This window comes from Podarcis vaucheri (assembly GCF_965113315.1).
Source record: "Podarcis vaucheri genome assembly, chromosome: 6".
Lineage (NCBI taxonomy): Eukaryota > Metazoa > Chordata > Lepidosauria > Squamata > Lacertidae > Podarcis > Podarcis vaucheri.
The window spans coordinates 48,968,664-48,993,348 of record NC_138764.1 but is presented as its reverse complement, the minus strand read 5'-3'; the positions used below and the strand labels follow the sequence as shown (position 1 = coordinate 48,993,348).

Below are 24,685 nucleotides of genomic sequence, written 5' to 3'. Positions count from 1 at the left end.
TGCAATACAGTAATGAATTTGTTTCCCAGCCGAAAGTACCCTATTGTAAAATGCTCCTGTTCTTTATTTGCTATACAACAGAGGTCTAGTTTCAAAAGTCAAGCAGCAGTTTGGTACCTCCTTTTCCCTGGAGACAAGCACTAGCCAGGTTTGTTCAGGTAGTACTTGCCCTTCTATATAGGTTGAACTCAGGAGTAAATTGCTGTGCAGCACATCCCTTGTCTCATGCCTTAAGTTGCGTTTACTGGATCTTCCCACCTCCATGAAAAGTGATGTGAGTTCCAAGTTCAGAAAGCACTTGCATGAGAGCACTTCAAAAACAATTAAGCTGTATACAGAGGGATGCCATAGATAGACTCAGTGTGAAGGCACATCCTTGAGATATTGTACTCTAGAAACAAGTCATTTTATGTTGTATTTTTACTTGTTGTACATTAGCAGCATGGAGAAGGATGCTACTTTGGCCACAACTTTAGCAACTGGATGGGTGTAAGAAATGTACCTCTAGAAATTAAAACCATAATTTAGAACCTATAAAATGTGCCCAGCTCCTTTTAAAACCTATTTTGGATAGGTTAATACGAACTTGTCACAGCAAAAAGCCAGCAAAATTGTAGAGCTCTCAACAATGGCATTCCACATTCCTTTGCTGAAGTGCACAAGACAGTAGTGAATAAATCGCAGCTGTGGTTTAATCTCTGTGCCTATTGAGCAGGCGAACGCTCTGTATGAATCTATTGGAAAAGTAACAACAGGTGGCGGGCATTTAGGGGTCCCCCCCCCCACATTCTAACTATTCCTAAAACAGAATTGTTAGCTGTACTTGCATAGCATTCGATGCAAGTATGCTCCCTGATCCCTGGATACACTTACTTTATGGTACTTAAATCTGTAAAGTTATACTGTGTTGCCCCAAGCTGCTAGTAGAAGCCCCATTGAGATTAACATGGTTTATGATAAACTGGATACTTCAAGAACTAATCGGATATTGGGGGGGGGGAGAGGTCTGTTTCTCTAAAGCAAAACTCAGTGTATTAAATATCTAGGTGAATAACGTAACAGAAGCCCTACCAGATCAGGTGAAAAAGAGGCCCCTATAATCCAGCATGTTGTACTCACAGTGCCCAAGCAGATACGTGCGAGATGCCTGCATGCAGGACCCAAGTGCCACAGCCTTCTCCCCACCTGTGATACTCTGCAACTGGTATTCAGAGACATAACTGCCTTTGACAGTGGAGAGTGAGGTTTTCTACTTAACGTATGTTAACGTATGTTCTGTTCCTTTACTTTTAAGGAAATGTGAACGATGCTTATTCACCCCAATTAAATAGAAGTGCAGGTGCAGTTTCTGTGGTTAGGATTAGGAAATCTGCCATCTCAATTGTTGTAGAAGAAGATACATGTGTACAAAATGTTGATCTTTCAGTTTATAAAGGCCGTGTTCCATTATGTGTTGTATTCCACCCCAACCCCCTCAAAAAATGTTCATTCACTTTAGCCAGTGGACCTTCTTCCCAAAGAAGTAGTTTTTAGAGAAAGGTGCAAGTTTCACCAAAACCAAAAAGGTAGGAGTCCCAGCTTTTATGAAGTACCTGCAAAAACAATTAGAAAGTCAACCTCCAGTCTTGGCTCACAACATGTTAAGATAACCTATATGCTTGTGTTTGTGCATGCATGTTTGCTTACACTACCATCCCGTTTCCCCACCCCATTCCACACTGAAAGATACTGGAATAACTTGATAGGTTAGATTCTCAGCCTGCTCTACAAATCTGGAAGAAGATGGGACAGAAACATAATATGGGTGGGATTCACCTAACAAGCCCAGTCAGCAGAAGCTCTTATGCCCAGAAATTGGCTCTGGGCAGGGGTCAGGAGAACCTGCAGAATAGCGCACAGTGGAGAGAAAGGTGGGCTACATTCTGTCTGGCAAGCTGAAATGTTTGCACAGAGGGAATGCTCACCACAGCACGATGCTCAAGTCCATCCCCTGCTTTGATTGTTGGAAAATCTAAAAGGCTAGGTTGGTAAGAAGAGATGTCCCCACTGCGAAGATCCATGACATTCTAAAAGTTCAGGCAGGCGCAACTGCAGCAAATTACCCTTTCTTTAGAAGCTGGTCACCTAGCCTTTTGCTGCAAGGCAGTCTAAAAATACAGCCACCCTTCAGTGCAATGGCTAAGCATTGTTATTTCCGTAAGTAACTGTCACGTCTAGCTGGTGCCACCAAGAGAAAACTGAGGCAGCCCTGTAGTGAAATGGATGAATAAGCTTCAGCTGAAGCTGATACCTCTAATCTGAAGCGACAACATATGGGCAGTTTTGTTGGCTGTGGATATCTAAGACTACTGTAACCTTAACAGCAGAATCTGCTGACGAACAATTATTTCTCTGTCAGATTACTGTTAGACAAAAAAAAAAACCCTTCTTGTTTTTTTGAAGCAAGTAGATGGATCCTGTTGATTCAACATTACACACGTGTCATTTTGACAATAAAGATGAGTAACATGCAGTCCCCAGCTCAGAATCTCACCTTTGGTGCTGCAGCGCTTGTAGCAATGTGGTTTCTGTGTTTATCTGGTACATCTCTCCTTTTTCTTCATCCTCAAAATATAGCTGTGCAATTTAATATGAGAAACAAATCAACTAAATATGTGAACAAGGACAAGCAACATTACCTGTAAGGCTTAGTACGTTATTTATGCAGGTCAGCAGGGCATCCATAATACTAACAACCAACTACTCATGTGATGAAAAACCCTTTCTATTGCTTCAATTTGAGACTGCAATTTATTAGGGCAAGTTCTGGGAGTCCAGAATTGTGGTAGTTTTACCGGATTTAATTTTATTTCTATTTATTGCTTGCCATATACTTCAAGGCTTTGGAAGAGCTAAATAAATGAATTTTTATTCATGCCTACAAATCTAAGTACTTAATGAAAGTTTAAAAACAATTTTGCAGTTGTTTACGGATAACACAACCCTCTGATTTGAGATTATTCTCTGCCTGTCTGACCTATCTGTGGCTATATCAGGGTTGGGGAGTCTGGCCCTCTAGATGTTTTTGGACTCCAAATCCCATTAACCCCAGCATACCCAATGATCAACGAAGATGGTAATTTTAGACCCAACAGCATTTGAAGAGCCATAAGTTTCCCATTCTTGGCCTGGGATGCAGGTAGAGGCTGACTTAGGCTCTGTCAAACTCCATGATGAAGCTGTTGCTTAGTATACTGTTGTGTGAAGGCAAAGTGTGGTTGCTCTCTCAGTCTTTGCTGGAAGGCTCCTTCTTACTCCCTCTAACCTCAGTCTTCCTGTCCCCCCTCTCTCTCCACCTCTGCTAGAGCCCATCGCTCCCCTCCCGCACCTCCTTAGGGTACAAAAGGTCTAGGCTCCAGGCATCCCACATGGGGCTACACTGCTCAGGGTTATATATATTAGAATATCCATTTTAAGAAAGGACAGATAAATGCCAAAAGGCGTTGTATCTTACCTCCAGTTCACTAGGAATATATTTCTTTTCTACATCCCAGGGAGGTAGCTCTTCAAACATGACCATTAAGTGGTCAATAAATCTGAAACACAAGATGCATCATGTTACTCTCCAAGCCATTAAGTTCAGCTTCAGCAACTACTAGAGTTGGATTCAAGTAGATACTGTACACTGACACCTTTCGAATTCAAAGCAATGTAGCTTCATTAAAGGCTGCTAACCAACGCAGTATTTTTAAAAATTAAATTCTTCAATGCTTTTTTTCAAAATAGGCATGCTCAGGAAGATCCTAAATCTATTCCCTTATTTAAGGTTAATCCAAAAATAACTACCTTCTCACTGATCAGAATAAAAAAATTCCTTCCAGTAGCACCTTAAAGACCAACTAAGTTAGTTCTTGGTATTAGGTATCTGAAGAAGTGTGCATGCACACGAAAGCTCATACCAAGAACTAACTTAGTTGGTCTTTAAGGTGCTACTGGAAGGAATTTTTTTATTTTGACTATGGCAGACCAACATGGCTACCTATCTGTCACTGATCAGAGTCTCTAAAATAGCTCACAAACACCACTTCATATAAACATGCTCTAAGACTCCAAAAGCTTTGGACCACAACTTCCATCATCCCTGTCCACTGCCCATGCTGGCTGGGGATGAAATGAGTTGTAGCCGAAAACATTTGATGGGAGGCATCAGGCCGGGGAAGACTTGTTCAGACATTACTCTGAGATTAGCAGATGAGGCTGGCAGGCATGCTCCCACTCCTACTCTTCACATTCAGAAGATCTGAATGGTCTTACCACAGTACTGGAAAACACAGCAAATAAAATGTGTGAATTGAACCTACTGCCTTCTCCCTTCCATATTATGTTCATTTGGATTTATATAAATTCAGCTTTACAAAACAACCACCTCGATTCTTCATGAAAAGAGGAGATGAAGTCAGTTTGCCCATGCTCAGGATACAGGAACAGCACAGGCCAGGTTAGGCTGCCATTCTCATCTAAACAGACTTTGGCACCGATATCATTTTCTGAGCCAAGTCCATCTAAAGACATCTCAGCCAGGTCTGCTGATATCGTTGTGTCTTCCTTAGAGGATGCTAGAGACAATTTGATGTTCCGATCCTACATCAGAAGAGAAAAGAAAAAAATATGAGGCAAGTATCCACATCTTTACACATTTAAAATATCCAGGGGCAATTCTTCCCATCAAAAGAAAAAGCTACCTTGATAGCTTTGAGTAAGGCCTCCTTCCGAGACTGTTCCCTCTTCTCATGCAATTTAGCTTTTCTGAAATCCCTCTCTTCAGCGCGCTGAAAGACAGACAAAGCTACATCGTTGCTGTGGGGAGGAGAATGCTGTTCCACCAGTCTTAGTCTACTGTATAAACAGGTCTCCATTCGCCCCCTTCTAACCTTTAGTCTATCAGCTTTAGCTCTTGTTTCCAGAAGTTTCTTTTCTTTTGGATCTATTCTCAATCCCTCCTCGCACCATGTTATGGCTTCAGAGAAGTGTTTAAGTTCCAAATGGCACAGTGCTCCTAGAAAAGCAATACAATGGCACCTCGGGTTACAGACGCTTCAGGTTACAGACTCCGCTAACCCAGAAATAGTACCTCGGGTTAAGAACTTTGCTTCAGGATGAGAACAGAAATCGTGCAGCGGCAGCAGGAGGCCCCATTAGCTAAAGTGGTGCTTCAGGTTAAGAACAGTTTCAGGTTAAGAACGGACCTCCAGAACGAATTAAGTTCTTAACCCGAGGTACCACTGTAGTTTGTTTCACATATGTCCGCAGCAAACACAGATACACTCAACTAATTTTTAAAACGTCAGTGTGGCAAACAGGGAGGTACACTTACGCTGGTCAATTTGTTTCCAGACTGAAGGCACTGAAGAGCCATAGAGGCCTCCATTCTGGACTGACATTTATTTATTTTCTTACATTTATGCCCTACTTTTCTTCCATCATACAACCAAGCATGACCCTACATTTATCATTACTTTTAGAAGTATTTATAACCCACTCTTCACCGACTATTTTCAATCTCAGAGCAGGGAGCAACATAACAAATAATAAAAACATGTCCAGTAAATAATAACAAATTTACAGTTCCATTATAAGGCAAACAAAGCTAAACTACAATAAGGGCACCAATTGCAAAGATCTCCCACTCCTTTTCCAAAGTAGCAACACCACAAAAAACATCAACAAAAAAGACAAGGGTGGCAATAAGCCTCAGCTCTTGTTTCTTTCTTCTTCCTGGTCCCAACAAAACTCGCAGGGCTCAAAGTTGGTAGGGCTGCTGGGAAGGATGCGGCAGGTGGATTTGCGAGCATCTTCCATCTCCCTCCTTACTAGTGAGCACAAACAGCATTCAGCATCCTCCCGTGGTTCCCAGATGCTAACTAGACCAAGACCTGCTTTGCTTCATTGGAGTGGTCTCACGTGCCTTCAGACCACATGCTGCCCCTAACATACTGCATATAACTTTGTTCCAAGATTCCCATGCTTCTTTCTTCTCTTTATCTCAAGTAGACCCAAGCCTTTTAAGTTGCATTATGTTATTATTTCATGGCACTTTGAAAGTTTACTTTTCAAGAATATTCTATACAAACTTTTATTGCTGTTATACAGTGCCCCCACTTTTTTAATTACATGGAGGCCTCTATTAAAATGCAACTGTTGAACATTCTTTTACCTCTTGTAATTGCCTTGAGGTGATCGGGTTTCAGTTTTCTTGCTGCGATAGCATCATTGAGAGCAGAGCGATAGTTACCTAAACAAAACATACCTCTGTAAAACCTGGGTCATTACATTGGATTTTTAAGGGAGGCTGGCAAATTGCTCCCTAAGAAACACTGGGCTACACTGAGGCAAGACACGTGAGGTCTTCAAATATGACATTAATTTATAAGGATAATGAAAAGAGGAGGCATTATAACAGGTAAGATACAGATTCCAAAAGCTGCCCCTCTTTTTTAAAAAAATGTGTTTGGTAAATAATAATTTGATTTTGCTGCAAAAACTTCAACACAACCTCTTACTTCTTGGCTTTCTTTTCAGAATCTGCATTTGAGGCTATTCATCCCTATTAAAAACCAACAGCACTCAATTCTTTTTTTTTTATCCAGACTAGCTGCTCAAGAGACATCTCTGCTTGCACATACTGAATCTTGGGACCTGGAATACATTGGATCAAATTATGTCTAACAAAATTTAAAGCACTGTAATGTGGACAGTGACAGCCAAACCAGACGCAATATTATGCATATTTGAGAGTAAGTCCCAATTAACTCAGAGGTGCCTATTTTCTTTGGGAGCGCCACATACGCTGCTAAATTAATATCTAACAAGGATATGGGTCTAAAATTTAGCATCCTCAATACTACTTGTTTGTTTGTTTAAAAAAATTCAAAACCAACTTTATGACTGCTGGAACATACAGGAGAAAGTTCTACCTTTGATATTTTTCTGCTATATAGAATTTGAGCTAGGCACAATTTTGAATGCAATACATTACCCAAATAAAACTGGGCTGCAGCTCTGTTTGTATAAAGAACAGTATTCAATTCTAGGTCATTGCACTTCTTTTTCAGTCCTTCTGAATAGGATATCACAGCCTTCTTATAATCCTTTTCCTTGAAATAATCATTGCCCTCATTCTTATAGGTCTGGGCTTGAAAAACACCAATAAAGATAAACAATGCAATGTTAGAAAAGCAATCATAAGCACTCCTTTAAAAGTCAAGTTATCTATAACAGATAAAGCACAGATCTTATGCTTCCCAGAAAACTCAAGCTAATCAGCCTGCTATGCTATGTTTTTTTTCTTTTACACCAAAGGGGGTCAAGGATATTTCTGCAGCTATTAAAGTTTTTAATGCTACGATAACCTCTCGATTTTTTATGGAGCTGCGTGTGCCGGCCAAATTAAATTTCTACAAGTCCTATGAGCCCCAATATGTGTTTTTTGAAATGGGACGGTGCCCTTTCAATATAAACACTTGGTTGTTAACCTTAAAGCTCTGGCTTAAGATCTTTATTTTCAAAATGGGAATACAGTAGGGCCGTCAGCTCATTTATCTGTGGACACCTATTGCAGCATTTGGACAACGGTTGTGACAGAGGCTATACTGGACTGTCAGCCTTTCTCCTTCAAATGGGACACAACAGAGCACCTGCCTTGGTAAGACAAAGCTGGGATGTCTCTTTTCAAGACATTGAACTGATTGAGAGGAAACAATTATGCCCTTTGATTCCTAGAGAAAGTGTTGCGAGAACAACGTAAATTTCATCAGCTGATACATTTACAGTATGTAAGTGGAGACTACCTTCAGATGTTTGGTCTTCATCAAAAATAATAGACTGAAGACAAGCAAGGTCAGGATTCTGCTTAGGATCTATTTCAGCAGGAGCTTTCCTCATGAACATTGGGATCTGCTCAAATTCCTGTCAACAAATGCAGACAGCCCAAGTTACCAAGGATAGAAGAAAAGGGTTCAAAATAGCCACATGTCTTTGGAAATATAGCCTTTATTCGAGATACTTAACAGAAGAACTTGCGTTTTTTCCCTCCCATACATTGAATTTTGTCCCTGGGTATTTCTAAAGAATTCACTTAATTCATAGTTCTTGGCTTTCTAGGTAAGTAATTTCAGACTTAGCATCAGCCCTTGCTAAACCTTCAAACCCACCATTTTCCTGTTACAAAAACACAAAACCAAACCAAAAGGAATGTAAGATATAGATCCTGTAATATCCGTCATTGAATTATATTAAATTTCTCTATTCTTTCAAGTCAATTCTTGCTTACCAAGAAAGACACATTGGCGAGGTTAGCACATAATGCTAAACCATTGTTTATTAAACTACAGTTTATTAAACTGTATCATCAATAAACTAGTTAATAATAAACTAGTTTAATAAACAGTATAGAAAAATGTGACCAGAGAATTCATCATCTTATTCAACATCTAGCCCTCCCTCCAGAATTCTAGCCCTCCCTCCAGATGTTGTTGGATTCCAATGCCCATCAGCCACAGTCAGCATGGTCAAGGGACAGCAAAGAGGAGAGCACAGTCCAGCAAAGTCTGCAGAGTCACAAGTTCCCAAATTCAGGTTACAATTAAAAAAAAATTTTTTTTGATACACTGACATGTATTGTGAACTTGCAACCCAATACGAAAGTTTAATATGCTACCTACTCTAATGTCACAACACACATCCCACCCCTTGGTTAGAAAGTCAACATCCACTGTACATGGTCAAGTTGTAAGTTTCAGTTGCCAAATTGTGTTGACAACATTGTGCCAACCTAATAGTTACAGTTTGCAGGTGTCCTCTATTGTTACATGCAGATTCAGTATATACCAGCAACTGCTCCATGATAAAACAGGGTGACAATATTTTAAATGTCAACGTGAAACATTAACGTGCTGCGAAAACCCATGGCTGTCAGGAAAACCTGTCCAGAAGTCGGTCATGTTCTCTAAAACTGCTCTCTTATATCCAGGTGTGGGAGATGACTGGTTATTAACACTGGAGGCAAGGCATTCTGCACAAGCTCTAGAGGCACTCTCATCTTTACTGTTGGCTCATATGCCTTGAAGTTGAAAGTAGGCTCCAGAACTGACCTCTGGCTCAAACATAATTTAGTAGAGCTAACCAGCAATGCTCACAACAAATAACCCTGTTAAGATCGGTACCATCAACCCTCGCCCTGCAGTGGTCAGGAGGAAGACTGGGAATTAGTGGTTTGCAGAAGGCTAGCCAGTGTTTGTTTACTTTATATCTTACCTTTCATCCAAGGAGCTCAAGACTGCGCGCATGATCCAACCCCCTTCCACATGTGATCCCAACACCAACAACAACCCTGCGAGGTCGTATAGGCTGAGAGAGGCAGTGACCGGCTCTGAGCCACGCCAGCAAACTGCCCGGGCGAGTGGGAGATTTCGAACCCGGGTCCTATCCCGACATTCAAAACTGCAGACCAATTCCCCCCCAAATGCTCACCCTCTGCCTACCTGGCAGGGCTGTTGGAGAGGACGGAAAGGGGGGGGGGGACAAGAGGCCGGTGAAAAGAGGATAAAACTAAAAGGCTGGAGACTCTTCCCCAACTTGGCATCTCCCCAGGAGCCCGTGCAGTCGAGCGCGGCCATCGGGTCCTCCCTCGTCCCGCCGCCCGGAGAGACGCACCTGCTCCCAGTTCTCGGGGCTGAGGGCGCCCGCGTAGCGCTCGGGGCCGCGGAACCGGTCCAGGAAGGCATCCCAGCCCGCCTCGTGCTCTTCCTCCTCCTCCTCCGCCATCGTTTTGCGCTGCCCTTCCAGTCGCAGCCAGGCTCGCTCGCTCCGCCCTTCCGGAGGCGGCGGCTTCCCGCCCCTGCTGAGCGGGAGGAGCCCGACGCTGCTTCCCTGGGCCGGCAGTGGGGAACGCGGCGCTGCAGCGGGGCTTTTGCAAGCTCGCTCTATCACCGCCTCGCTTTGTTTTAAATTATTTCGCTTGTGGGGGCGTCAATTGTGTGGGGTTGTAGGCGGGAAAAGGCGAGCTGAGGAAAAACCAGTGCCGGATTTACATATAAGCGGGTGGCGCTGTGGGATGCGGGTGGCGCTGTGGGTTAAACCACAGAGCCTAGCACTTGCCGATCAGAAGGTCGGCAGTTCGAATCCCCACGACGGGGTGAGCTCCCGTTGCTCGGTCCCTGCTCCTGCTAACCTAGCAGTTCGAAAGCACATCAGAGTGCAAGTAGATAAATAGGTACCGCTCCAGCGGGAAGGTAAATGGCATTTCCGTGCGCTGCTCTGGTTTGCCAGAAGCGGCTTAGTCATGCTGGCCACATGACCCAGAAGCTGTACGCCAGCTGCCTCGGCCAGTAAAGCGAGATGAGCGCCACACAACCCCAGAGTCGTCCGCCACTGGGCCTAATGGTCAGGGGTCCCTTTACCTAAGACGACTAAACAACAACATTGGTATTTAAAAGGGGCTTGCAGGAGTGTTGTATACAAGCTAATAAGTGACTAGGGCAGTGTTTCCCAAACGTTTTTGGGCAACGGCACACCTGTTTACTGAAAAAAAATCTCGCGGCACACCACCATTAAAGCCCCGCCCCGTGACGTCAGCGCGCAGCGTCACGCCGGGAGGGACGCACAAAAGTGAAAGTTTTTTCCCTCCCCCTTGCCGGGGAACCTCCAAGCTTTGGGCAGGCAGGCAGGCAGAGCTGGGAAGGGGGTTTCCAGGGGACACGGCAGCTCCTCGAAAGGCTTCTCTCAGCTGCGCTCAATCCTCCTCGGAGAGGATTTCCCCTCCGGTCCCATGCCTTCGTTTGGGGCATCGCTCCGGCTGCTCCCTCTCCCGCCGCGCAGGAGCGATGCCTCTCTCTGGCTCTCCCTCCGCGCAGGCTGAGGGAGGGAGGGAGGGGCGCGTGTGACCCGTCTCTGCTGGGAGACCAAACCCAGCGAGGCAGAGTCGCGCGGAGGCGCCCAGGCAGCGCTGCCGGCTGCGAGGAGAAGCGCCAGGCAGCAGCAGGAGGCGCGGCCTCTCCTCGCCGCCGCCGCCCTGCCTCTCGCCGCCCGACTCGCCCGCCTCCCTCCAGGCATCTCGCGGCACATGAGGCAACGTCTCACGGCACACTCGTGTGCCGCGGAACACCGGTTGGGAAACACTGGACTAGGGCATGCATGCCTTGATCTTCATAGAAAAGCCTGTCATGATGTAACTATAGCAAGCAAAAGTCCAGGAGGCTGGATTCTGTAGGGAATTGATGTTCTTTATTATCCAGGTAGCTGGTAAATTATCAATTCCTTTTATGGTCCTTTATAATGTTCTTGCTGAGGTTCAGTATAGGAAGAGTGATATTCACAGCCTTTTTGTTGTTGTTGCTGTTAGGAAGAGCTATGCACCAAGATCCTTTCTCCTCTTCCAGTCCAATATTAATTTCCATTGGCCGATCTCCAGAGGTTTATAACAGCAAGAAGTCTGGAAGGGGTGTGGCGGATACTATTCAGGGCTCTGGAACTCCTTAGAGCATTGTCAGCAGCAGTGTCACCGGCCTCCGTCTTGCCGTTGCTTTCAAGCCTCTCCTTCTGATTGGAGAGAACAGAAGAAACGCGCTCATGGGCATGTGCTGCAGCTATGCACACAGAAGCATCTGGGTCATGCATCAAGCCTTCAAGAGCTGAAAATGAAAGGGAAACATTAACACATAAGGGGGCTTTGATCCAAATAAATGCTAAACCTTTCACATTAAACCTTCAGCTATTTAGTGTCCTTGTGGTTGTTGTGGACATCTTTAAAAATAACCATAGGCGCCGACTCCATGGGGCCTGAGGGGGCTCGAGCCCCCTCAAAAAATTTTTTGGGGGGGCTCAGCCCCCCAATAATCTCAGGCGCCCTTCCAGCAGAGCGCCGCCGCCGTCCCCCGCCTCCTCCCCACCTGCTCCCTCGCCAGCCAGCCGCGCGCCCTAGTCGGAGAGCCCCGGCCGTCCCCCGCGAGATTAGGGAATCCCCGGGGGCGGGGGCTCCTGCCTCGCTGCTTCGCAGCACCACCGCCACTGCCAAGGCACTGCCGGGGGGAATTTCCTTCCTCCTGGCGGTTTCAGCGGTTTAGGGCCGGAGCGGAGGGGGCTCGCCCTCTCTTCTCCGGCTAGCCCCACGTTTCCCGCATATCAGCTGTTCCGGAGCTGATTAATAGGCGCAGCACGCTCTCCCCTATTCGCTCACGAGGAGGCGGCGCCACTTTATTTGCATATTCATGAGCTTATTTATTATTCATGAGCTTTCCCGGGCCCCCCCAATATTTTTTATAAGTCCGCGTCCCTGAAAATAACTCCACAAATTTTATGATTTGCACATATTTAGTGAATTTGCTTATTTGTGTCTTTCATTTTAGGGTGGATCAAAACAGAGAAAACCCCCCCGCTATAAGTAAGTCAGAAATTAGATCATTATAACAAAAGGGGAAAAAAACTATGGAAAATCGCATTTTAAAATTTCTTGCTCTCTGGCACCATCTGGTGTTGTGTGTTTGTAGCGCATTCAAATCACTGTTACTGTATTTTAGTAATATGCCTGAGTCCTGAGTTGCACATTATTATTATGGAAGTTATTATTAGGGACCGATATAATAGAGAGATTGGATGTAGAGAGAAAAGGCACAAGCCCTTAAGGGAAAGAGCCTTACCTACAACTATTAGCTACCGAAACATTAGCCGTTATTTCTCTGCAGCTGTGGAGATCAGAGTTTACATTTTAGGAAGGAAATATGACAGTCCCATAATACTGCAGAGTTTTCGGCAGACTTAATTTCCTGAATTGCAGCATAATTGTGTCCAAATCATTATGTGAAACCATATCATAGAATCACCCTTTTACAGCCTCTTTTTCTAAAACTGATACCCTACAAAAAACAAGACGGTAAATTTACATATGTATAATAAAGATTTGAAAAATACTTAAAGGTGTTTATATATTACCCTAAACGCACTTTGATTTCTTCCCCTCCCTAAGTATCTAGCAGCTTGTGCAATTCTGAATGCAACGGAGAAAAAAGCAAAGTTGATTTTTCTGATTATATTGTGTGATTTTATGTATCCCATATGAAAGGATGTGCTCTACTTTAAGCACCACTTGTTGAATATTAAAGAAAAAATACATTGCTGCCTCAGGGTGGCCTCATAATGTTTTAAGGTGCTTTCAGTATTTTAATAGCAAGAATAATTGATGTGAGTTAATTCATAAATTATCGACCAATAAGTCTTTGAACTTTGCTTATATTCTGTCTTTTTGTGTGTCTATATTATCTTTCACGATTTTGGCATTTTAATAAAAATGAAGGAAGAAAGAGGAAAATATACACTCTATAAAAGTGTAACAGTCTCTGCATCTCATATTGTCTCCTTTGTGTTCAGCTCTCTTCATTTAGTACCTAAAGACATGACAGCAATAATCTTACAATTTCTCTATTTAACCTACCATGAATGATCATTTCCAAGTCTGTAGTTCCTGCCTTGCTGTCCATATGTTGTACTAGAAAACCTAAAGGCAACACACAAGGATTTAGTTGTCATTTACTTGGGTCAATGCCTGGTAGCAACGCGTGTAACTAATTCTACTTGAAAACAAGCCCTTTGTTTCAATGAAATGTCTTAAGAAAGTGGGTTTAAAATTGTTATATTCTCAAGGACAAGGATGCAACTCTGTACTGGTTATCAGGGGAAGGGAGGGCTGGATGTGCGTTCTGAAGCTAGCATTTGCTGAGTAGAAGCTTTCATCCAAACAGATGTCCACAATGCAGCATTATCGGCATCCTTTCAGCATAGCAGTGGCAAACCTTGCTCCTGAGATGAATGAGGCTGTGCGTTTGAACTGTGACAATGCCTCTTGCTTGTCTGGATAAAAGTGTGTGTGTGTTTGTATAGAAATCTCTGGGTTTGATGTTGCAGGAATGTAGCCTACTGTACAAAGGTTAAGAGTCCTATCCCTTGTTCGATGAACCCACTCCTAGAAAGCTGCTTATAAGTGAATTTGGCCCTTGGGTTTAAATAAATTCCCTAAACTTGTTTTAGGGAATTTGCATGATTTTAATGAATCCTCTCCACAGTAAAACGAAGATCAAAAGGTCCTGGCAAGAGCTAATGCAAACAGTTGAACTTGTGTTTTTCATTTACCAAGGAACACGATGGAAGCCCTTTTTATCGGAAAAAGTTCACTCTGAGTGTAGTAAAGGTCCTGGTACAAGAATCTCTGGAGATTTGCCTCTTGCTTCTGCACCTGGAAACTCAAGAAATGAAGAATTGTCTTCATTAAAAATAAAAATAAAGAGTTGGTGTGAGAGTTAGGAAAGAGCTACATAAATAAACATGCAACCATTATCATCATCATATCTGATTTTTTAAAAAGACTGTAGATGGACAAATATCAGCTTGCTGTGAAGAATCAAATGAAGAAAGCTGTGCATAGCCTTTCATAGTGATGAGCAGGAGGAGGGATCTCAGTGCTGCTGCGCAACTCACAGCATGGCTTTTGTTCCTGCAACTGGCTGCACTAACAGAAGAGGAGGAGAGCATCTTTGAAAATCACCTCTTACACAGAAGCAACATTTGGATCGAAAGCCATTATGCGAGCTACATGGCAGTGTTGAATTCCACCCCAGAATTCAAAAATGTCACAATTAGGGATGTCACTCAGCTCATAATCTTTCAAAAATATTATCACCCCACTTTGCCCTTAATCTAATCTAGACATTTATAAAAAAACAAATGAATGCAAAAAATTGTGGCTGTTGGTTTTTTTTTGTTTAATTCCTTCAAGGTCATTGCCCTTGCCACAATCGGGCTTGTGTTCTTGCCTCTCTTGCTGTCCTTGTCTCTAGACTCCTTTGTACCAGCAAAGAACTTTTAGTGAAGCACTGGGAAGGGTTTGTATTCAGTGCTAGAGCACGTATCTTCCATGCCAAACACCCTGGGGACAACCCCTGGCATCTGCAGATAGGGCTGGGGAAGACTGACATCCTGGAGAACGGATGCTGTTTAATGTAAAGCAATAGTCAGAACTTGTAGACAACATACAAGGTACTGGCAGGTTTCATCCAGAACTTCTTCATGCTCAGGCCAAGCTTTCCTGCTGATAACCTGCTTTGGTAGTTTCCATCCCAGGAACTGAAAGGATTCATTTAAGGCATAACTACATTCCTGCAAGATATGGAGATGATATATCGTTTTTTTACACCATTCAGAAAACAAAATGGCCAACTACTGAATATTCTTTAGAAGGGACATACCTTCTGGTATTTGCTCATCAAGGGACAGAAAATGTGAATGTTGAGGTTCAGTATATTTACACTCAAGGAAGCATGAAAACACTGTATGGGAAATGCATCCGGAAGACAAAATGTATTGAGGAGTTAGTGATCTGACACAGAACCCTTGCTGCCTGTTTCTTCCCCCTCCCTCGCTCTTGTTAAGTTTTTTGATGGTGTGAGGACAGTCTTAGATGTCCTGAGAACATTGGGAGGAGGTGAAACCCGACCCCCACAGCTGCTTCATCAGTTGTGAAGGATAATGATGGGTACCTTCTTTGATGTTGGACATTGTTTTGAGAAAGTGAGGCATTGGGAGGGGGGCTATCTATAAAATTGGACAGTTCAGGCAGAGTTTCTTTGAAGCTCGTGCACAGACTGATTGGCTGCAGAGCCGTGCAAACTGAGGCTACCTGGGTGAGTCGCTTCGCTGCTTCATGAGGGCTTCCAAGTGGCAGACTGAAGTGCTTGCTTGGTATGTATATGTTGCTTGCTGTTTTAGAATAAAATCTTTAATCTTCTCACTCACTTGTGTAGTTTGTATTGCTTCTGAATCTCATTTTAAAAGAACCACCTTGCCTTTGGCAAGACAAGCACTCAGATGGTAGGCAGAAAAGGCTAGAAGAGAGAACTTTTTAAATTATCTGGTTGGTGAGAACCATGATGGTTCCCCTGAAAACAAAGAAATGTTGGCAGAAGCTTGCCTTGTGGATGTCAGGGTCATCCTCTTCGAGATGCAGAAGTAATGGAACCAAGTTTTCTAGTACCTGATGCCTCATTGAATGCTTGTTATTTTTCTTAGCCCGTTTCACCATTTTCCCAAAAAGACATATGGCGGAAGCGCGGACACTTGCTCTTTCCTGTCTCAGAAACAAAAGAAGGCAGTGAGATTGTTTCAGTAAAGAGTGACATGCAAACTGAGCCTGATTAAAAATTTGCAATCCCATTTCTCCATTATTTTTTTAAATGATAATTTTATTTCATTTATGAATCATTTCCTATGAAGCACCTCAAAGCGATTTTACAATACAACAAAAACACATGCCAAGCTAGTGCCAAACGTGTTGCTCTGGTTTCCTTTGGACCACATCAGTGAGGCTGAGAGGTGGGGTCTTTGTCGTCTGGGCAGCCCAGAACCTCCATACACCCTGCCCAGCCTTGCATCCTGGGGAGATCACTTTGGTGCTGCTAATGCAGCGGTTTGACTTCACCCCCAGAGGCGCACTCCATTGTCTCTCGAGACAGATGGATGCCAGCAACAACAACAAAGGTATCTAAAACAATCACATAAAAGTAATCCAAAAGCATTATATCTTAAAAACAGTTAAAAACAATTACACATACTGCATATGTATGTAATGTAATACTACTGGGATAAAAATCTCCACTTAGAAGGCTTGTTGAAAGTGGAAAGTCTCCAACAGATGCTGAAAAGGCCATAAAGATTCCACCTGTCTGAAATGTAATGGGAGTTCAAAAGGTTAGATAGCAGCACACTGAAAGCCAGGTTCCCCTTCATGTGGAATGAGCCTTCTGATAAGATGGAATCTGCAGTATGTCCTCTAATGCTGAGTGCAGTGATTGGTGTGGTATGTAAGGGATGAGATTATTTTTCAGATATCCTTGTCCCAAGCTGTATAGGGCTATATGGAACGGTTCATACGAGTGAATAGTAGCTGCTGCATTTTGCCCCCCATAGGGGGATTCTGATTTTGGGGTATTGTTAAAGGATGACAAGTTGTCTACCTTATTACTATATTTTTAGCACCACATGAGGATTTTCTGCCTCCGACTTTAACAGCTATTGGCTTATCTCCATTTTTTTACCTTACTGAAGCTATGCAGCATCTATCTCTGGGCAGGGTTATCAGCTGTCAAATTTTTAGTTTGCTCCCCTAAGCTCAGTGTCACACCTATGATTCTCCCCTGCTATTTTATTCTTACAGCAACTTTGTGAGGTTGGTTAGGCCAAGAGAAAGAGCGACAGCCACAAGGACACTGAGTTTCTTGAATGGCACTGCCAGACTAGGGATCTGAACCCGAGAGTCTTTAAGTCCCACACTCCAGGCACTGCACCATATTGGTTCTCATTGTCAACGTGACCTCAAGAGAAAAGCACTTTTGTGAGAGGGTAGACCTGCCTGTTGGCTTGTAACAAAACCCAGCTAGTGTGACACTGCTTTCTTACATCACTGAATAGTTCCTGAAGAGAAAGGCTGATATCGCAAATACAGTCTGCTCCTTCTGGGCCATTAAGAATCTTCTCAATTTCAGCAACTGCCTCTACAAACAGCTGCCCATCCATCCCAGAAAGACCTTTTGTCATGGCAGGCAATACAATCTTTACTTCCTCCTGCACAGAAAGGCATAATTTAAGTTAATAAACAGTCAAACCTCGGTTCTCGAACGGCTCCGTTTTCGAACATTTTGGCTCCCAAATGCAGAAAACACAGAAGTACCGTATTTTTTTGCTCTATAAGACTCACTTTTTCCCTCCTAAAAAGTAAGGGGAAATGTGTGTGCGTCTTATGGAGCGAATGCAGGCTGCGCAGCTATCCCAGAAGCCAGAACAGCAAGAGGGATTGCTGCTTTCACTGCGCAGCGATCCCTCTTGCTGTTCTGGCTTCTGAAATTCAGAATATTTTGTTTCTTGTTTTACTCCTCCAAAAACTGGGTGGGTCTTGTGGTCTGCTGCGTCTTATAGAGCGAAAAATACAGTAAATGCTCCGGTTTTTTAAACGTTTTTCAGAACCCGAACATCCGACGCAGCTTCCGTTTTGAGTTTCCTTATTGAATTGAGGCTTCTGCTTTCAGTTTTTGAATGTTTCGGAAGTCAAATGGTCTTCTGGAACGGATTACGTTCGAAAACTGAAGTTTCATTGTACCAGACCTATGGATAACAAGCTATCTGGATGTTATGTTTAAGCATGACGCAGTGGACAAGAAACATAATTTTAAGGCAAAGAAAGTGAAATAGCAATGGAGAACTAAGATTTCTTTGTAATATAATGTACGGCACTCACCTTCTCCAAGTGATAAAGTCTATTAAAAATAAAATCTTATACATGCCTGCTCAGAAGTAAGCCACACTGGCGTATCAATATTTCCAATTTTGGGAAAATTTTATAAGTGCATTCAACTGAGAACACGTTAAAAAATCTTCATGCTAAACATGCAAAATGCTGGAGAGCAATCCATGTGCCTATAGATGTTTAGGACACAATTTGCTTATGCCACGTACTGGAGAATTTGTGGCCATAACTCATAGGCTTTGGAGATTACTGCTATTTTTTGGATGGGATTCAATTCAACATACTGGAAAATTCAGGTTGCTCAATTAAAGTTGATTTTGTGCTCTTGCACAACAAACACACTTCACCCAAAATCAGACTTTTTGTAATAAGGAAAATTATTGGAAAACATGCTGGAAAGTATGGGCTAATGATTGATTGACACAACAACATAGAACCTCCCCACAAACAAATCAGAATGAATGATCAGTACAGTAAATAGTTCATGTTGTCTAACTGTTCCACAAATTTTGTGCAAATTGAGCTGAATGCAATTAAATCCTCAGCAGATATTTCTGAATTTATCAACTAAATCCAGTGAAATCATATGATGGGCCCTGTTGTTTACCTTTCCTATCCAGTATGCAATGTTAACCAGTCCTTTGATACACAATGCCCGGATGACTGGGTTTTCATTAGCCAGTCCTCGCTTCAGACGATACAAAGAATATTGTTTGGGAAGTCTTCTGGCCTCTGACATACAAAGAAGCTAAAAGACAAAGAAGAGGTCCATGAGAATTTGGTTCACAAGCAACTGCCTGCTTCAGTTTCCTCCAGAGAGATACACCCCCAAAATCCTGTTCAGATGCCAAAAATGTACTAACTTGTTTCTGGCACTTGGTTATCAATCCTACCCAAAATTTCAAAGTACACAGTGGCTCTTCCAATGGACGCACAATCTGTTTCTTCGTCCATGTTAAGCAGAAATAGCCTGCAGCAGTTGCATCCATCCATTCTTCTGCCTTCCGGGGGATTTATATTGTTTATTCTTTGTGCTGCATTCAACCATAGCAGGGGTAGAGAATCTCCAGCATGTGGACCAAATTTGGCCAGCACAGGTCCCAGTTTGTCCCATGAGGCCATTTCCCCTGAGCCATGCCTACATCTGATGTCATATTTGACATGACCTGATGCCAAATGTGTAGGCAAAATAAGGACCAACCTAGCATTAGAGATCCCGCACTTTCTCAAATATTACTAGTTCTGTTGTTACTTATTTTGCCACAGTTGAACAGCTTCTGCTTTTAGGTAGGTAGTCGTGTTGGTCTGACGCAGTAGAAATATATATATATAAAAATAAAAAAATTGTCCAGTAGCACCTTAGAGACCAACTAAGTTTGTTCTTGGTATCAGCTTTCTGCTTTGAATAAGTGAAACCGTATTGTTTTAATAGACCAAATATTATTTATCTAATTTATTCTGCCAGCATCCTACACAAAATGCAACAGGATGAAGTGGCTCTTCAGATGCACTGCTACAAATATATTCTGTTTGATCCAAGTCCACTTACACTACCAGTAACAACTATCTGAGAACATAACCACAGAGTCACAGGTGGGCATTATCACTATGTTTGTATAACCATCCTTAGAATCAAGGCCAACAAGCCACTCTGCATTCCCAGAAAGGCCTCTATGGTTCCACAGTGCAGAAGTTGCATCTTCCTTACTTCGCTGAAGAAAGCCAATCCTGTGATCTGGTGCTCTTCATCACCTCGCTCCAGGAAGGGAACTAGGAGGTACAAGATCCTCAAAAGGTCATAATTGGAGGTCTGAAGCATGATTCTAGTTAGGAAAGACAATGCAGATGCACACCGTTATGGCCAGTGGTTAACTCTACACTTGGGAATTTTGGTAAATGTTTGGGGTGCTCTAACCAAATGTTAGGGACGCGGGTGGCGCTGTGGGTTAAACCACAGAGCCTAGGACTTGCTGATCAGAAGGTCGGTGGTTCGAATCCCCGCGACGGGGTGAGCTCCCGTTGCTCAGTCCCAGCTCCTGCCAACATAGCAGTTCGAAAGCACGTCAAAGTGCAAGTAGATAAATAGGTACCACTCCGGTGGGAAGGTAAACGGTATTTCCGTGCACTGCTCTGGTTCCCCAGAAGCAGCTTAGTCATGCTGGCCACATGACCTGGAAGCTGTACGCCGGCTCCCTCAGCCAATAAAGTGAGATGAGCGCCGCAACCCCAGAGTCGGTCACGACTGGACCTAATGGTCAGGGGTCTCTTTACCTTTACCTTTAACCAAATGTTTACCACTGCGCACCTTGCAATAAGGCCTACTCCCCGATGGTGATCTTCACAGCTGATGAGGAGCTCCCAGCCCCGCTCCTTCTCAATAAGAGTAAACTCACAATAGCACCTCACAGCTAGGAGAAGAATCTTCAGTGCTGCTACAATATAGCTGAATTTAAAAATAAAATAAAATATGAGACACACCAAGAAGCAGGTGTAGCACAGGGGCGACCTCCTAGTTGGGAAGTCCCCAGTTTAAATGTTACCTCTGCCACAAACCCACTAACTAGGTGGCCTTAGGCCTAGACTCAACCCTCCATCTGCAATATGGGGATAATACTAGTCTGCTTTACAGGGCCAGTGTAGGATTATCGATGAAGCACTAGAGCACTTTGGAGAAATTCTATACAGTTGTACCTTGGTTCTCAAACGCCTTGTGACTCGAACGTTTTGGCTCCCGAACGCTGCAAACCTGGAAGTGAGTGTTCCGGTTTGCGAACGTTTTTTGGAAGCCAAATGTCCGACGTGGCTTCTGTGGCTTCCGCCTGAGTGCAGGAAGCTCCTGCAATCAATCAGAAGCCGTGCCTTGGTTTTTGAAAGTGTTCAGAAGTCGAACATTCTGTTCGAGAACCAAGGTATGACTGTATACACAATTTAAACACTGTTGCTCAGCACTAGCTGAAGCTTCTGAATCAGACTCAGGAGCAGCCCCATATATAGCATTCACTGCAGTAATCAAGCCTTGAGGTTACTAATGCATGGACTACAGTGGTCAGGTTATCCCTATCCAGGAATGGCTGCCTAGTCGTACTCCTGATCTGCTTCTGCGGGACATACATTTTGAAAGGACACCACCCCCTCCACATCTATCCAGGAGACTACGTGGCCTGCAGGCCTTTTAAACCAGCCCATTACCCTCTCTTCAGCATCTCTGCTTGCCTGGCAACCTTTCCTCTGCCCACTTCCTGCAAAAGAGCCATGTTTGGGAACTGCCACTTTTATCATTGCAATCATTGGAGAATGCTGGCTCCTCTGATGTATGTGGTGCTGTGTCCACCCACCAGTGCCCCATCAAGGGCATTGCCAGAAATTAAAATGGCGGCCTCCAAAACCACCTGCTTTTTTCAAAGGGAAGGGCTGGGACTCAGGGCACGGCAAAAGTGGTGGGCCCCTTTTGTGGGGGTGGGTCGTTGCAGCTGCCTGAGGATGCTGATGCCAGGGCTAGATTATGCCCACCGACGATCTGCTCTGTGTGGGTGAGATTTACTCAAGAGAACCTAGCGCATGGAAGCATGCCGTTACAAAGGAACACGTTCACATGTTCTCAGGAGTGCGTTTGGCCCCTACCATAACAATTTCTCTTATATTTACCCCACAGGCTCAAATTCCTCCTGAGAATCTGAGTTCTTTATTACGCTGTGCCTGATGCTATAGTGCACCTGAACAAGCAGCGCCATCAGCAGCCGGGGGTAGATGTAGAAGGCCACTTCTGAACTTTTGGGCATAGATAACAGCTTCGAGAAAGCGCTGGCAGCCTGAGGAAGAGGGAGAAGGGAGAGGGAGAGAGAGACTGTGGTAAGATCTTTTCTCTGCAGAGCTCATTTATGTTTCTGGGAGTTGTTACTCCTGAACCACTTATCCTTCCTGGACTAATTTTAAATGTAAACACCTCTTCCCGAGTCAGGTCAACGGTCTATGCAACCTCTGTATAATTAGGTATATATTATTAGGTATAATAACTGCAATTGATTTGAAAGCCTAGTTAACAAGGATGTGATTTTGGCAAGAATGGGCACCGCCTGAAAGAAACGCAACTGTAAGCCTATTTATTCACAAGTAGCAGTCACTGGATTCAATGGAGTGAATAGGCAAGCAAGCTCAGGACTGCAGGTTTCGAAAGGTAGCACTGATTCATGCAGTACTGAATGCCAATGTATCATTGCAGATTATGTATTAGGGATTTCAACACTTTTGCAGTAACATCACTCAGTTCCTTTACAATCTCCCTGCATGGAGAATGCTCCCTGTTGGACCCCGCACGGCACATTTGTTTAATGTGACTGCTAGCAGGTCACATGGCCGACAGTTACATGATTTTACATTTGCTAGGAAGCAGCAGTGAATGTACATGCTAGAAAATACCTGTGCATGCAATCATTATGTGATGCGACATGTATAGGCTGCATGCTACTTCCTACAAGGGATTTTGTCACATTCAAAGCAGGTCCTGTGCAGAAGGAGTTTCCGAAGAAGTGCTGGAACTTGCTTTAGGAACAGAAGAAGCTGCCTTCTGCTGAGTGGACCGTTGGTCCATCTAGCTCAGTATAGCATACATTGACTGGCAGCAGCTCTCCAGGCCTTCAGATAGGGTTCTCTCCCAACCCAACCTGAAGATGCTGAGGATTGAATTTGGAACCTTTTGCAGGCAAGGCAGATGATCTGTCACTGAGCTATGCCCCTCCTTCCTTCTTTCTAGGGAGCTCATTTGCAAAAACCATCCAGACAAGTTGGTACAATTCCTTACAGCCAGAGGTGTGATATAGTTTCCCGTGACCTTTGGGCTCAGCTGCAGCTTTTTCAGCAGTACATTCACAAGGAGAGTTAGGTCATCATTTGAACACGTTTTGGTCAACACATGCCACATCTCAGAAGCATACCTGCAAGTTCAGGGGAGGGAAACAGAAACATTTCGGGTTGTACACCCACAACCATGAACCATGTCAGTTGCCCCCCCCCAACTGTTCTGAGTGCATAAATCAGAGATGGGGAAGCTGTAGTCCTCCAGATGTTGATGGGACTTCAGCTCCCATCTGCCCCATCCAGCGTAGCCAATGGACAGGGATGCTGGGAGCTGCAGTCCAGCAACATCTGGAGGACCACAGCTCCCCCATCCCTGGTATAAATGAAGACTTTGAAGAGTCCCCAGAGAGCAACAATGGCTGCAGTGGTGGGATCAAAAGTATACCATGGAAACCAATCCACCAGGAATGATACGTTATGCTTAAGTAACTGAGGTGCAATACCGTTATTCGGACCAATAGAAATTATTGATTGGTCCTCAAAGGGAAACATTCACAGAGATATGGCATGCGAGGGGAAAGTCCCAAGCTGCACTTTGTAAAGTGGAGGGGAGGAGGTGTTCTGCAGACTTGGGGGCCAAACTAGATGTGACCCCTGAGGCGTGTGAATGCATCTCTGTTGCTTTACTTCCCCCTCTGCCCTCAAAAAATAGCCATGCCTCTCTCTTTAGCATCAGAATTCCCTTGTTCTATTTCCCCTCAATCCAGAGCCCTCCTACATTTCCATAACCAGACCAGGCTTCTGCTCCAACCCTCCTAAATCCCCAAGCCGTTTGCTTTTTCCGTATGGGAACTGGTTGTGAAGGATGACCGCGGGAGGCCATTCCGGTTCCCACTCTCTCCTTGCAGGAAAAGGTGGCACTCGTAAGAATCTTCCCTGCTGGCTTTAGGTATTTTCTGATTTGTATTTTCTGGAGCACTGAGGCCTAAGTGCAAGTGGGAGAGAATGGGAACCCATGTTCCCTTGCACCCCAAAGTGTCCAGGGATTGAAGGCTGACCCAGCAGGACTAAGCATCACTGAACTATGTACCTGTCGATTGGTAAAGGGCACTGGAGAAGGGCACTGCAAACTTCTGCCATGTAGGTATGAGCCAGCTGGGCCAGGACCCCCATCATTATTTGCCTGTCCTGGTACTGGTAAATGGAACCAAGCTGCTGGTAGATCTTATCCACAATTTCCGGCACCTTGAAGGAAACAAGCATGCTTCAGTTAAATGCCCTGCTAGAGGGAAGCAGTGCTGGGGCAGGGACCACACCACAAGGTACAAACCAGAGCCCTCAAAGAGCCGAAAGCAAACATATATTTAAAGTATGTCACCCAAAGCATCCTGGGAACTGTAGCTTTGTCAGGGGTAAACTGCAGTTCCCAGGAATATTTGAGGGAAGCCATGTGCTTTAAATGTGTGGTATGGATGGATGCGGCCCCCTGTTTTCATGGCCAAGCAACAAATCATTAAGATATTTATTATTTAAGATTATTTAAGGTATTTATTATTGCTGTACTTTCACTGC

At 44.0% G+C, this 24,685-nt stretch overlaps 2 protein-coding genes across 21 annotated transcripts in view; both read right to left on the bottom strand.

Annotated features, from left to right (window-relative positions):
* Positions 1-36: 36 nt before the first annotated feature.
* TTC4 (tetratricopeptide repeat domain 4) lies at positions 37-9,849 on the bottom strand. 2 transcript variants are annotated; one of them, XM_082225696.1, is made up of 10 exons: positions 9,691-9,846; positions 7,827-7,944; positions 7,016-7,171; positions 6,194-6,271; positions 4,911-5,035; positions 4,722-4,808; positions 4,406-4,620; positions 3,494-3,575; positions 2,534-2,616; positions 37-1,592 (listed from the first exon to the last, which is right to left on the bottom strand). In XM_082225696.1, exons 1-10 carry the CDS (start codon positions 9,799-9,801, stop codon positions 1,490-1,492), a joined length of 1,158 nt encoding a protein of 385 aa, XP_082081822.1. In that variant the 5' UTR covers positions 9,802-9,846; the 3' UTR covers positions 37-1,489. The 2 variants fall into 2 exon arrangements, with proteins under 2 accessions (XP_082081822.1, XP_082081823.1); XM_082225697.1 differs by lacking the exon at positions 37-1,592 and adding an exon at positions 1,614-2,248 and having other exon boundaries at positions 9,691-9,849.
* A 1,388-nt stretch (positions 9,850-11,237) lies between these two features.
* MROH7 (maestro heat like repeat family member 7) overlaps positions 11,238-24,685 on the bottom strand; it is a 32,013-nt gene continuing 18,565 nt past the window's right edge. For 15 of the 19 annotated variants that reach the window (XM_082225634.1, XM_082225631.1, XM_082225629.1 and 12 more), the window contains 12 exons: positions 24,204-24,358; positions 23,118-23,250; positions 21,965-22,128; positions 20,625-20,762; positions 20,028-20,142; positions 18,927-19,067; positions 17,476-17,640; positions 15,992-16,147; positions 15,058-15,180; positions 14,158-14,260; positions 13,463-13,525; positions 11,238-11,666 (listed from right to left, as the gene is read on the bottom strand). In XM_082225634.1, coding sequence (XP_082081760.1) covers positions 11,422-11,666; positions 13,463-13,525; positions 14,158-14,260; positions 15,058-15,180; positions 15,992-16,147; positions 17,476-17,640; positions 18,927-19,067; positions 20,028-20,142; positions 20,625-20,762; positions 21,965-22,128; positions 23,118-23,250; positions 24,204-24,358 — 1,701 coding nt within the window. In that variant the 3' untranslated portion in view covers positions 11,238-11,421. Of the gene's footprint in view, positions 11,667-13,462; positions 13,526-14,157; positions 14,268-15,057; positions 15,181-15,991; positions 16,148-17,475; positions 17,641-18,926; positions 19,068-20,027; positions 20,143-20,624; positions 20,763-21,964; positions 22,129-23,117; positions 23,251-24,203; positions 24,359-24,685 lie in introns of all 19 variants that reach the window. The other 4 variants (XM_082225626.1, XR_014220567.1, XR_014220568.1 and 1 more) reach the window with 4 other exon arrangements.